Source organism: Leptonotus elevatus, chromosome 20 (genome assembly GCF_054856555.1).
Source record: "Leptonotus elevatus isolate MCC_2025b chromosome 20, RoL_Lele_1.0, whole genome shotgun sequence".
Classification (NCBI taxonomy): Eukaryota; Metazoa; Chordata; class Actinopteri; order Syngnathiformes; family Syngnathidae; genus Leptonotus; species Leptonotus elevatus.
In genome coordinates, this window is record NC_141258.1 from 12,763,206 (window position 1) to 12,776,833 (window position 13,628).

The 13,628-nt window shown below is 39.1% G+C and overlaps 1 protein-coding gene across 15 annotated transcripts in view; it reads left to right on the forward strand.

The window, feature by feature from the left end:
* The window catches only part of rbfox3a (RNA binding fox-1 homolog 3a), a 436,944-nt gene that overhangs the window by 395,527 nt on the left and 27,789 nt on the right, over positions 1-13,628 (forward strand). For 7 of the 15 annotated variants that reach the window (XM_086064234.1, XM_086064227.1, XM_086064235.1 and 4 more), the window contains 4 exons: positions 4,208-4,340; positions 4,986-5,028; positions 5,186-5,250; positions 12,818-12,896. In XM_086064234.1, the coding sequence (XP_085920360.1) occupies positions 4,208-4,340; positions 4,986-5,028; positions 5,186-5,250; positions 12,818-12,896 (320 nt within the window). Of the gene's footprint in view, positions 1-4,207; positions 4,341-4,985; positions 5,029-5,185; positions 5,251-12,817; positions 12,897-13,447; positions 13,549-13,628 lie in introns of all 15 variants that reach the window. The other 8 variants (XM_086064229.1, XM_086064236.1, XM_086064238.1 and 5 more) reach the window with 5 other exon arrangements.

Here is a 13,628-nt window from a genome sequence, read left to right on the forward strand (position 1 = left end):
TTATTGTGCGCAAATCCCATTCAAAAGAATGACAGATGACCTCCACCTGCACGCAGACACACATTCTCACATAGCACTGAATGTATCACTTCAGCATACGCATATAATCCAAAACATCCAGGGAGCCAGGACGTGTTACATTTTATTAATAAATGATTTCTAAAGGGGGGGGGGGGGCAATGTAAAGGAATGTGCGCCTCTCGTGAGTTGATTTTAAAAGGCAGCAAATCAGGGTCTGTGAAAAATACATAAACCTAGTTTGGCCTGCCCCTGAGCAGAATTTAACCACGCTTCGTGCCAGATTTGGGCTAAATATAGAGGTCATAATCTCAGGTTATGAGTGGAAATTGGCATGCATGTGAGTGTCTGTTTGGGAAGGAATATACTCTACACTACATAGGCAGAAGGGAAATGAAGGAAATTTAAAGCTGACTGATTGACTGTTTTAGATTTTAGTTTAATTGGTGTTAGTGTATGACAGTTGCTTGGCAGTATTGCTCTCCTTAACACAACAAATCAATTCAAATGCAAAATGAATAAAATGACAAAGAAAGCCTCTTAACTCTTTGACTGCCAAGCATTATCAGAAAAGAGGATGTGTGGGTGCCAGCTGATTTAAGCATTTTGACTGATCTTTCAAGGTCCACAGAAAATGTTGTGTTTGGACTATGGAAACACAGATACTACCAAATGAAAGATTGAACTCTCATCTTTCATCAGAAAAAAAAGTTTGTTTCTACCTTATTCCGTTCTTCAGTAATCAACAATAGAAAATGGTTAGTTTCACCCAAATGCTCTGTTTTGGACCAAAATACGGAGAAATCAAGCTTTTTGTGAAACGATATTATTTCATGCACTCTAGTGAATTTGACACCTTTTTTTCCATGAATGATGCCACAAACATCTAAACAGTGCTTTACTTATGTAAAACACTACCACCAACAATGAAAACATGTTTTTTGATAGCAAAATAAGTTTATTTACATTCAACAGTGTAACAATTTGACAAAACAATTTGGCAAACTATTTACAAATGTGTGCAACTGTGGTACTATTTACAATTGTGTGGATGTTTCAACTACACAATTTTTCTTTTTGTGAGGAATATTGTGTAAAACTCCCCTACGTGCAAGGGGACGCAGCAGGATTTGCACCACAGATTAGATTCACTGTGATTGCCCCTTCGCGTGCACTTTCTTGCCGGCCTTTTTTTCCGGGGAGTAGCAGGTATATACTGCAGTGTGTGTTTGGCCATGTTGTCATCAAGTCTACTCTCAGGATCACGATACGTGACCTGGTGTTACGTCTGGCTTCCTCGTGTCCTTCAGTTCCTATACCGGATGGTAAGAGATGTTCTGATCCATCTTATCCACTCCATTCATGGTGGCATCGTAGTCCAGAACCAGTGTCTTCTCCGTGATCAGACTGTACCCACTCCTCCGATGAATATGCATTGGACTCGGGGTACTCTTCATAGTCCGATTGAACGTCCACCTCGGAGTCACCATCATCATCATCAATGTGCTCTTTAGCATTGGTCGATGCTTTTCGTCTTTGAAAAAAATGCTCAAGCGTGAGCTGCTTGCAACCGGTCGCCATTTTCGCTTCTTCAGCCATTCTCCCTTCAACACTCTAGCTCCGCCTCACGTCTTCTACTGACGCCTACCCGATCTTGTCCAAAGAGAGTCATCGCTGCCATCTAGTGCCCAAAAATAGTCATTATACTAACTCGACCTGCTTGATACTTTCAGCACAGCTTGCCAAGGCTTTCCTCCACCCGTTTAAAAAAACAAAAACAAAAAACATAGTGAACGTCTTTTAACGTCTTTGGCGGCAATCATTTGGATTTTACTAAACGTTATTAAACGTTTTTGGCAGTCAAAGAGTTAAGGCTTTAAACACAGGCTGGAAATTAAGTTGGAATGCAAACTTGATGGCTTTTTTGTTGTATCTTCTTTGCTTGGGCCAGCCATCAGTCACTTTTACGGTGTTACCTTTATAATAATTAGATTTGAAGTGATGTCATGTGGTATGGTGAATTCATTCACTGAAAGGAGAAATGTTTGGTGCATAATGTTCTGTTTCCAGCTTTGTTTTGTTTTCAGTGAAAATTAGTGTGTTAATGTTGAGTTAAAAATGTATGGAGTTAAAGTTCCTTTAACTCCATAAATTTTTAATTACTGCCCCTTACTTGGGAAGCCTGTACTGGAGTAATTCCAGTCGCAACACGGCAGACATGTCCATGTAATAAATTTTATAATAATGCATATATTTGTGGAAACTGGGGTCAAAATGTATTTTACAATTTTAAAAATGCACAGAATTCCACAAGTTACTTCATGTTAAAGATTAGATAGCTCTTAATATGAAAAGATAATACAAAATTTAGTCAAGGATCTTACAGATCCCAGTCCAATGGTTGTAACGTTACAGACAGTCAGAAGCTTTCTGCAATGCAGTTCGGTTTGGTCACAAGAGATGAGAAACTAAACGTGCTAGGTCTTCACAGTATTGCTCACAAATGCACTTTGGATGAAAAGCTGCCACTTCTGTAGACATTTTGAAAAAAACAGTACCGCATTGCGTAATAGTTCGATTTCATGGCTCTCTACCAGACAATTAGAATAAAGAATCCGCTTGAATATATATGAAAGCAGTTAATTAATTAATTAGTTAACATACATTGCTCCCACAATGAAAAGCAACCCCGATTTACATTTCAAAAAGGCAATCTCTTATTATTTTCAAATAAATATTAATTTGGCACACTGTCATAAAACCAATAAAAACACAGAGCCAACTTCAGAATATACATTACAAGATACATTTTACTGTATTTTTATAGTCTCAAAATACACCAATTGTTGTTCTCGATTCATATGTATATGCTTGTTTTCCGCATTTTTTATTTTATGGGCCTGTTGGATGACATGCAAGAGCCCTGCAATGATTCATGGGTTGTTACAGCGCCACTGTAGCATGCGCAAGCCATAGCTCATCGTCATATTCTGGCACATGCACATACACACAAAGTAGAATTAATATAAGGACGTCCACTATTAAGAGAGCGGGGTAAAGAAGGTGGAGGGAGGAAATTGATCTTTATCGCCAACAGAGTGTTTGCTGGCTGCGTGACATATTAATGCTCTCGTTAGAATAGGCCCAGGCAGAAACAGCAGATTGTTGTGGTTCTCCATCACTCTACTGAGAGAGTAAGAGACAGATGGATGAAGGGGGGAGAGAGAGAGAGAGAGAGAGAGAGAGAGAGAGAGAGAGAGAGAGAGAGAGAGAGAGAGAGAGAGAGAGAGAGAGAGAGAGAGCATTTTGTAAGGTATAAGAGCACAGTGCATAATGAAGCAGGTTACATTGTTTTAGTTAGTATGCAACAGCAGGCTTGTTTTTAACTAGAGCCATCACAAAATCTGACCACATCCATAAATACGTTTCAAATGGTATGTAGTATGACTAATATCTTGACTTGCAAACAGTTGATAGTGTGACCATTTTGAGCAGAGGTGGAAGATCTAAGTCCAGAAAGTAAAAACCCTGCCACAGTTTGCCTTTAACTCCTTGTGCTAGATAGCTAGCTCCCGAGAAGGTAACCCAGCTAGGGAGCTCGCTAGCTAGCACCCCCCAAAAATAAAACGGCGAGTCATGCATAGCCAAGCACGTCTGCTTGTGTACCGCTTATGACTTTTATTATCTTTTGAGCAGGTCAGCACCTTTTGGACTCAATTATTATCATCATAACATAAAACTGAACGTCAAGAGATCCTTTGAGCTAGCTAGGGAGCTCGCTAGCTAGCACCTAGGGCTATAGCCAAACTGTAGCAGTGTTTTTACTTTCTAGACCTGCATTGCCACCTCTGCCAATGAGTGTTGAGTGTGAATATGGATGGATGGCTTAACACCTGCCCCCCCCCCCCCTCAAAAAAAGGTCCTGAAAGAAAGTTTTATGACCATATGAGACAAACTCTCTTAAGCATGGCAGCAGTAGCATCATGCTCGTTGGCTATTTTGCTGCCAATGGAAAAAAAAACTTCACACAAAGCGGATGGTTGTTGAAAAAGAAGTAGCACCTCTGAATTCCCATCGTGATTTTGTGGATTAACTGCAGTTTGTATTTTCACCCTGGTTGAACGCTGTTTATTAAAATACATTCGTGCCACAATTTATAAAATTGTTTTTGTCTGTGCTTTTGTCTAAGTCACAGGATTTCCATATCCCACCACAGGAGCAGCAGTTGCCTATAGAGGGGCCCATTTGAGAGGGAGGGGTCGCGCTGTGTATAACACGTTCCGTGCCGCACCACCCCCTCCGCCCATACCAGCCTACGGAGCGTGAGTGATATGCATACGTTCACTTAATTCAAACGTGCAAACAAACACATGCACACACACATTTACACTGCACACATGCAGTAATGGGAGAATGGTGAGTGGAAAACAAAAAGGCCACTTTCTAATAGAGCGGAAAATTGCTCTTTGATTCCAGAATGGCCAAATTTGTCTCTCTTTTTTCTAATGTGTCACTCTTTATTCAGCTGTGAATGAACTGCTATGACCTGCCCGGCACACTCCAACGGGCCCACCTCAGTCAGAGCGAGAGCTAGTAGCGGTGTGCACGTGTGTGTGTGTGTATATGTACACTTGCAGAAAAAGAAGTGAGCCCACTTGGACTAAGTTGGGGACATTTAAAAGCGACTTTATGGAAAATTCTTAATTCCATATCCTCCTTTTTAACGTCATGATTATCAGCGTTGCAAAGTAATTACCTTATCAAGTCTGGCCAATTCAGCCAACCTCCACAGTTCTTCAAGGTGTCGTAAAGTGAGTTTTTATGCCTTTCGAAAAAGAATTAAGAGTGATTTGATAGTGGAATTCCCTGCACTCCTAAAATAGAAAACCAAGTACTGTACAATATATTTTCCTTAAAATCATATTTAAAATTAAAAGCTTTACGTTTTTTTGTTTGTTTTTTGTTAGCAGTGTGGTCTACCAGGATGGATTTTATGGGGCAGAAATATATGTAAGTATATCTGTAATCTTTTCTTTTTTTTTGTAATAATCTTAAATGAAGATGTCTAAAAATATCTGACATATTGAATCAAATCATTGCAATTACTACTTGTTTTATCATATCCATACATTTGTCACGCTTTAATGAAATGGTCTCTTTTTTTCAGGGTGGATATGCAGCTTACAGATATGCCCAGCCAACTGCTACTGCTGCAGCTGCATATAGTGACAGGTATGTCATTCTCCGTTTTTCGTTTACGGTCCTGTAAAATTATGCATTTTTAATGGTTCACATTGAATTAGTAGTATTCAAAAACTCTTATATACACCATTTATAATAATCAATACACAATCAAAATCTAATGACATGTAATGAGATCAGATATTCTGTTTTCTTCATTAGTGTTTTTTCTTTATGCTTAATTCTAACTGTTTAAAACTACCCACTAGAGAAAAGTAGCAAGCTAAACTACAATAGATTTACAAAAGTAGGGAAACTGCATTTGTCAAGCCAGAAATATATTGCTAGCTAGTGCTATGCTATCTGTTGATGTTTGTTGACTGACTTGTGATCACAAGCTTAGCTGGTGCTTATTGTGTTAATTGTGTTGGAAGTCTTGGATAATGACACAATGTATAAATGTTCATTGAGGACTTAATAAGTAGCATGAATTTGTTATTGAAAATGAAATTGTCAGGTAGTCCTCAATTTACGAACACAATGGATTCTGAGGCTGTTGCTAAGTTCGTAAGTCGAGACACATTAAATGTATTTTTAAAATTCAAGTTTTAATACAATTCTAAATTTTAATATATTAAATACATTAGATAAAATTGTATTATAAACATTATATTGCTTTTTTGTTGCTAACCAATGTTATTTAGTATTAATGAAGACTATTTGTTGATCATCTTGATTGGACATAATTCCTCTGACGTTATCTTTTGGAGTCAGGGTGCAGGTTGTGAGGTGATTAGTTATATAGGAATATATAACAGAGTTTTACACTCATCAAATAGCTTTGAGATATGTGAAAACTTGAGTTATACCAACAGATAGTTGTTTTTGTGTATGCGCGCAGGTGTGTGCGTGTGGGTGTGTGTGTGTGTGTGTGTGTGTGTGTGCCAAGTATGCTCTGTGAACTATCCTCAAGAGATAGCGCATGTCAGGCCAGATAAGAAATGTTTGCAGTAGGAGGCTGTAGACCTCTGATAATGTAAGATACAATAGAGGTGAGAAGTGAGTGGCGGTCTCCAAAGATTTATAGTACAAAGAAAGTGAAGGAGAAATATACTGCAGGTGAGAGGGCGCATCTCCCCCCTCTGGACTAATTTGCTTTCCTTTCATTTTCTCCACTTACATGTTTCCTCTTTGTCATTCCCAGATTGTTTATTCTCCATGACGCTTGTGTATCGCCCCTCTCTTTTCTCTTATATTCTATTTTCACAGGCTCTTGATTTACAGGAAAGTCTAAACACTGAGGTGGAATTGAGAGGAGATGGGTCAGAGGGTGGGAGGCAGTTTTATTTATTGTCAGATAAGAGGGCTCTTAAATAGACTAGATGGGATGGGCTGGGAGACTTTCTTTGTACTTTTCCTCTCCAGATGTGCGCAAACCAAAGTTTATACTTTATATTTAAGGCTGACCCTCAAATTATTTTTATCCCGTTCCAACAAATAAATAAAATGTAAACAAGCATGCTCACACACCATTATTACTAGGGCTGTCAAAATTAGTGTGTTAATTTAAAGTTCCTTTAACGGCACTATTATTATTATTTATTTATTTTAATTTTTTTTGTGCGATTAATAACTGCCCCTTACTTGGAAAGCCTGTACTGGGGGGATTCCAGTCACAACGCAGCAGACATGCCCACATCAAAATTTAACAGCATATATTTGTGGGGTCATGTTGTATTTTACTATTTTAAAATGTGCAGAAATTAACAAGTTACTTCATGTTAACGATTAGATAGCTCTTAATATGAAAATAAAAATGCACTGAGCTGTCACCAATGTCTTACAAATGCAGTGATGCCATCTAGTGGCAGAAAAATGACATCAACACAAATCAATATCCCATTTTAACTTTTAACTCAATTTTATAAATTATTTTGAAATTACTGTATGAATGACCAAAAGATGCAGCCGTATTTTTTAGTTTGACATTGTTTTCTACTTTTATGTTAACAATAGTATAAAAACTAGTTAACTATTGAAGATATGCGATTAATTACGATAAAAAAAAAAAATCGCCTGACACTCCTAATTATTAGCACTCACAAAGGATGTGCAAAACCCTGCTAATAGTAGAACGCAAGCGGTTTTGTCTTCAATGATTAATGCATAATGCTTTGTTTTGACCCTGGCTGGGCATACTCACCTACCACCCCCGAAAGACTCTTTCAACTTCCCATCTGAGCCATCTCAGCTCTTGCTCAAGGGCACCTCAACAGAAGCCAGCCATTTAGTTGCCATTTATAACTTCCAACAACTTGCAGATGAGCTGCTGAAGAGGATGTTTTCTTTGATTTATGAGCAGATTTATTGACGTTGCATATTTCACGACGTTCACCCTATTTCATCAGCCGGGGCGAAACATTGATTCTATGTGTGAGTTATGACTGACATGAAAGACTGTTCACAAATTGTTTAAAGCATTTTCAAAGGGGGTTTCAAAAACTAATTTCAATTCCTTATTGATTAAAACAACCATTATTTGCAAACACTCTCCCTGCTTCCTCCCCATTGCGCTTTATTTTTGTCTGTAGATGTCTCACTTATACACCGAGTTTAACAAAACCTAGTTTACCCACGCAACCTCTTATCTTTGTCCTCCAGACATATTTTTTGCTTCTTTTTAAATTTAGCAAACAAACAAGAGGGAAAAAGAGGCAAAGAGGAATCCAAATAAAGCAGTCGAGTAGCATCAGAGAAAAGGGGCAGCATCTACCGAAACTCAGACACAATCTGTTTCCTCCTCAGGTTATTGAATCGGTGGAGGCTGGTGTCTCGGATCTCACGCGGCTTCGTCTGTCCTTCCTTCCTTTTCTCGGTCTCTCCGTTGGTCTCTTGAGGCCTCCCTGACTTTATGTTTTTTGGATTTGTTGGGGTCTGGATGTTTCTTGGGCTGGGGAGGAGTTCTGGTGGGGGGTGTCTGGTCGGTGCTGGATTTCACCTTCCTTGGTTTTCTTCGGTCCCCTCGGGTCTCCTGGTGTTCGATTTAGGTGAACGGTATAAGATTTTTTTTTCTAATAGGTTTTCTGGTGAGCTAACAAACACACGCACGCACGCACGCACACACACATACTCACCCACACACACAAAAAAAAAAAAAAGTATGTATGTATGTATGTATATATGTATATATGTATGTATATATGTGTATATATATATATATATATATTTAAAAAAAAAAAAAAAAAAAAAAAAAAAAAAAAAAAAAGAGCAATGATGATGACATTTCCGAATGAACAATACTGAGCTCTTAAAAAAAAAAAAAATAAAAAAATAAAAAAAAAAAAAAAATAAAAAAATAAAAAAAATAAAAAAAAAAAGAGAAAAGGGGATGGAATGAGAAAAGAGATGGGCTTTGGGGTTGGGGATTAGTTCCAAGCCAGTGCTAGTGAATAGACTGGAAATAAATCTTGGGAGACAGATGAAGAGGAGTACTTGGAGTTGGCAACTTGGGGGAACCTAGAGAAGGTGAAGAATAAGTAGCCACCAGAAAAATGAATTGTCCTCTCCGAATTTGTGTCCTTTGTTCTGCTTGGTGAAGTGGGAATCCCAAAGTAACTCACAATGCAGTATTATTGATTGATATCATCCTACGTGATTGAGGTGATGGGGGTAAATAAATGTATACATGTAATACATGTATAAGTAGACTTGTGAATATGTAAGGAGAAAAATGGCCGGTAAAACAGAAGTCTCAGAATTTAATAATCGATAGCAAGAAAAACTGTTTACACAATACTTAACTCATTCACTCCCAGCCATTTTCACTGAAGCAACGCCCTTTGCTCACGGCTGTTTTATTGGATTTTGACTGATTTTGTAAGGCCCACAGAATATTGTGTTATATTGCTATAAAAAAGATTAGAGTCTCTTCTTTCACCAGGAACAAAAAGTGTATTTCCATCTGTTTCCATTTTGCAGCAATAAGCATTAGAATATAGCAAAGTTTTATCAATATTCACAAATCTGTTTATAACAGTGGGGGAAAGAGCTTTTTGCAACATGGCCCTGGTTGATCTCTTATACTCTGCTGCCACCTGCTGGCCGTTTTTGTAGTAACTACCATTGCTTCAAGCATTCTCTTCAGTTCAGAGGCTGCATCAAAGCCTAGCAAAAAAAAAAAACTATTAATATGTCTTTGGGAGCATGGTAATATTTAAAATAGAACACATTTATACATTTTTGGGAGCAAATTAGTTAATATATATTTTCCATTGAAATGAAAGAAATTCACTTGTTTGATGGCAACTTTTACCCACCTGCTTTTCTGACCCAGCACAGTAATAATTTTTAACTTCATTAAGTTTAGCTTAAAACTCTAGGTCCATTATCAAAGTTTGAAGGCACTTATAAGACAAAGAAACTCGTAAGGGGTCTATTGTTGAAAGGTGTTGTGGCTCTTCATCCATTTTTATCCCTTTGGCCATTCCTTAGCATGAGCGAGACGGGTAAATGGTTATAGATCTCTGCTTTGCACCACAGTTAAAATCGACGAGCCATAATGCCGCGCATCCCGTGCTTATTGTCATTAGCAGGCGCTTCCCTATCCATTATCTTGCTCTACCTAATCAGAGTTAACATCCACTAGTTCACAATTTGTAGTTAGAGATGGAGGAAGAGGGAAACAATTAACGTTCTCCCAGCTGATAAAATTGCCTCTTTGATTTGTATCATTCCAAAGATCCCATACAGTTTTATGTTTGTTGAGCAAGTCATAATGTCAGAATGTACTGCCTCCTTAGCAAAAACCTCCATCAAGCCATTAGTTTCCAGCAGGGAGTATGTTCACAGTATAGCGACTCTAAATCTGAAAGCAATAGCTTTCCAAATGTTTATTCGTTGTATTAAAACTGATTTTGTTTAGCATTAAAAATCTGTCTACCCACTTAGGGCCAAATCCACTAAAGGTTTGTGTGGCTTTTGCGTGGCACTAACTGGTCAAAATGGAGCAAGCGTCTAATTCACAAAGCAGGTGAAATGTGGCACTAACTAAGCAGAATGCGCTTTGGTGCCAGCCAGAGACATAGACTCTCCACTGTGCCCTGGGTTGTCCCCAGGGCCTCCTCCTAGTGCACAGGTGTCAAAGTCTGGTCCTCGTTTTTTTTTATATATATATATATATTTATTTATTATTATTATTTTTTTTTAAAGAGCTCAGTATTGTTCATTCGGTAATGTCATCATCATTTTTTTTTTTTTTTGTATGTGGGTGAGTATGTGTATGTGTATGTGCGTACGTGCGTGTGTGCGTGCGAGTGTGTGTGTATTCGTTACTTCACCAAAAACCTATTAAAAAAAATCCCATACCGTTCACCTAAACCGAACACCGCCGTCAGGAGACCCGAGGAAGGACCAAAGAAAACAAAGGAAAGTCAAATCCAGCACCGACCAGACACCACCCACCGGGCCACCAACCAGAGTTCTTCACCAACCCCAGAAACATCTAAATTCCAACATTTAAAAAAAAATAATAATTAAAAATAAAGTCTGGTCCTCGAGGGTCCAGCATGTGTTTAAGGTTTATCTACTTCAACACACCTGGTTCAATGATAAGGATCATTATCAGTCTCCTGCAGAGCTTGCTGCTGATCTTAAATATGAATCAGCTGTGTTGAACGTGGGAAACCTCTAAAACATGCAGGATTTTGCAGGACACAAGGGCTTGAGGTACAGACTTTGACACCACTGTCCTAGTGGAATGTGCCTGGAACGCCTCATCAGGGAGGTGTCTTGGAGCCATTGTACAAGAAACTTGACCCACTGCATCTAGCTCCCATTGGTGCAGAGGAGCAGCAGCTCTACTCTAGGCTCCTCCTCGATGACCAAGCTGCATGGCTTATCACTAAGGGACAGCCCAGACTCCCTGCAGAGAAAACTAATTTCGGCCACTTTTGGTCACAACCCTCAGCATCACTGCAGATGCTGGAGCAATCATGGAAACGTATCAGACTTACTGCCGGCAATTTACAAGCTTGAAGCAGTCCATATCAAAGAGTCCAGTATCCTATGCTCCCAGGAAAACCTCCAATAGGACTTCCCAAGGGGAATGCCTTCCCCAAGGCTGGAATTTCCTTGAAACCATCCAGAAGTCGTTCTCCATGAATACACCAATTTTTTTTTTAATTTAGTGCTTTATCTACATCATTGTGCCCAAAGCTCTTTACAATGCCTCCCATTCACACACACATTCATACACCAGTTGTCGGCTACTGCCATGCAAGGCAGTGGCAGATCGACTGAGAGTGAATCGGGGTTTAATGTCTTGCTCAAGGACACTTTGATATGGTCACAAGTGCTGAGGATCGAACCCACAAACTCACGGTTGGAAGACAACGACTACCACTGAGCCATGCCGCCCCTCTTCCATGTTTTTGTCTTAGTATCCGCAAAGGGTGCATTCTGCTTGGCCTGCCAGTACCCAACAGCTACTTCCGGAGTCCCAAAAACCAAAAAGACCTGATAGGACTCCTTCTTTAGCTTTACGACACCCCTCACTGCAGGGTTCAAGGATTGCCACCGCAACAGGCACCGACCATCTTATGGCCACAGCTGCATTCGGCCACCTCAACTCTTTCTCACCATGAAAGAGTTGCCTGCCTGACGTTCCGAGTAGACCCTAATAATGTGCTTGGGTATTCCACGTCAAACCGTCATGTTACCCCCACTAGATCTGCCCTTGTCTTCAAATCCGGCGACTAATTGAACTGCGGCCTCGATTGTCCTGTTGCCTGGTGTATATACGGACACCTTGAGAATGTTTATGCACACAAAAAAATGTACTCTGTAATTCTATGACTTTGTTTTCATAGTGCTTTTATTTATTATCAGTGGCCCTTATATGCAGTCGTACTGTCACATTGCCTCACACCTACACAATGAATTCTGTAGAGTAAATTTGACTATTTAGAGTGGGACCAAATAGACTTCGTTTTAGAGTAATATTTACACTTGGAAGACAGTAAAATAAAGAATTGGAAAATAAATAAATAAAAATCACTCAAGGGTTGAGGAACAAACTCACGACCTTCAGCTTTGGAGACTGCCAAACTACCACCTGAGCTATGCCCCTCCTACTGTTTACTTATAACCAAAACATTGTTTTTGGCTGTCTACCAAGATGAAGGTCGTGAGTTTGTTCCTCAACCTTTGAGTGACTTTTTTTTAAATTCATTTTACTCTCTTCCAAGTGTAAATATTACTCTAAAACTGAGTCTATTTGGTCCCTCTTTAATTTGCTCTACAGAATTTACTGTATAATTATTTTTGTTTTCAAGTGTTTAATTAAATTACCACAAAGTAATTGGCATGCCGCAAACCAAGGGCAATACTCCATCATAGGAATACCTGATGCTCAGGGCCAAGTATAATAATCCTGCCATATGGAGTTAGCTTTGTGCACCTCAAGGGAATATACAGACACATATCAAAGACCGAAGGATTCCTGAGCTCAAATTTTCCCCTGCGCACTTTCAGAAGATGGAATGGCCAAATAAAAGGAAGAGGGTGCAAGGACTAACAAACAAACTACTGTTTACGTTGCTTGTTTTTTCCCCCCTTACAGTTATGGCAGAGTCTATGCAACAGCAGACCCATATCACCATACGATCGGTCCTGCAGCCACATATACAGTGGGCACCATGGTGAGTGTGTTTCCTCTTACTTGGTCTGGCTGTTTGAACATTATGCCTGTATTGTGTGTTATAAAGCATCAGTTTGTACTGTTGTTTTGAAATAACACAACACTCCACCTGAATACATGGACGTTAATGTGTATATATACGGATATCTTTGCTTAATCATCCAGGAACATAACATACGCCCTTAGGCTGCTGCTAAATTGTCATGCCTGCGAAATGTGTTTTCCCTCTATGTGACCAAATTTTAATGTTGAATGTGAATCATTGCCACTTCAGTAAATGAAAAAGGGAAGCTGCTGTATTCTCTAACTCCCCAATCGCATATATTGGCCTGAAGCTTTTTTTGCTTGAAATTTAGCTGAGACTTGGAATTCCTCCACACATGACCATTTTTGCAAGGGGAGTCAAACGTTAATGTTTGTTTTTAGCTAGCTTTGCAGCTAACATCAAAGATGAAAATGATTTTTGGATTAAAACGATAAAAAAATATCTCAGAGGACGGAGGAAAACCACAAGTACTGCTTTTTATTGTTCCTTTTTCTACATGGGTCTAGGTAAAGCCTTCTTCCAGTGTGTTACAGCCATCTACTTGATGCATATGCTGTGAGATTTAAAGACAAAAAAAAAGATAGAAGAAGGAAGCATAGAAGCAAAGGTACAGTCAACCTTTTATAGGACACTCATTAAACTTTTGAACCCTAATGAGATTTTTGTGCTTCTTAAGTACATTTAATT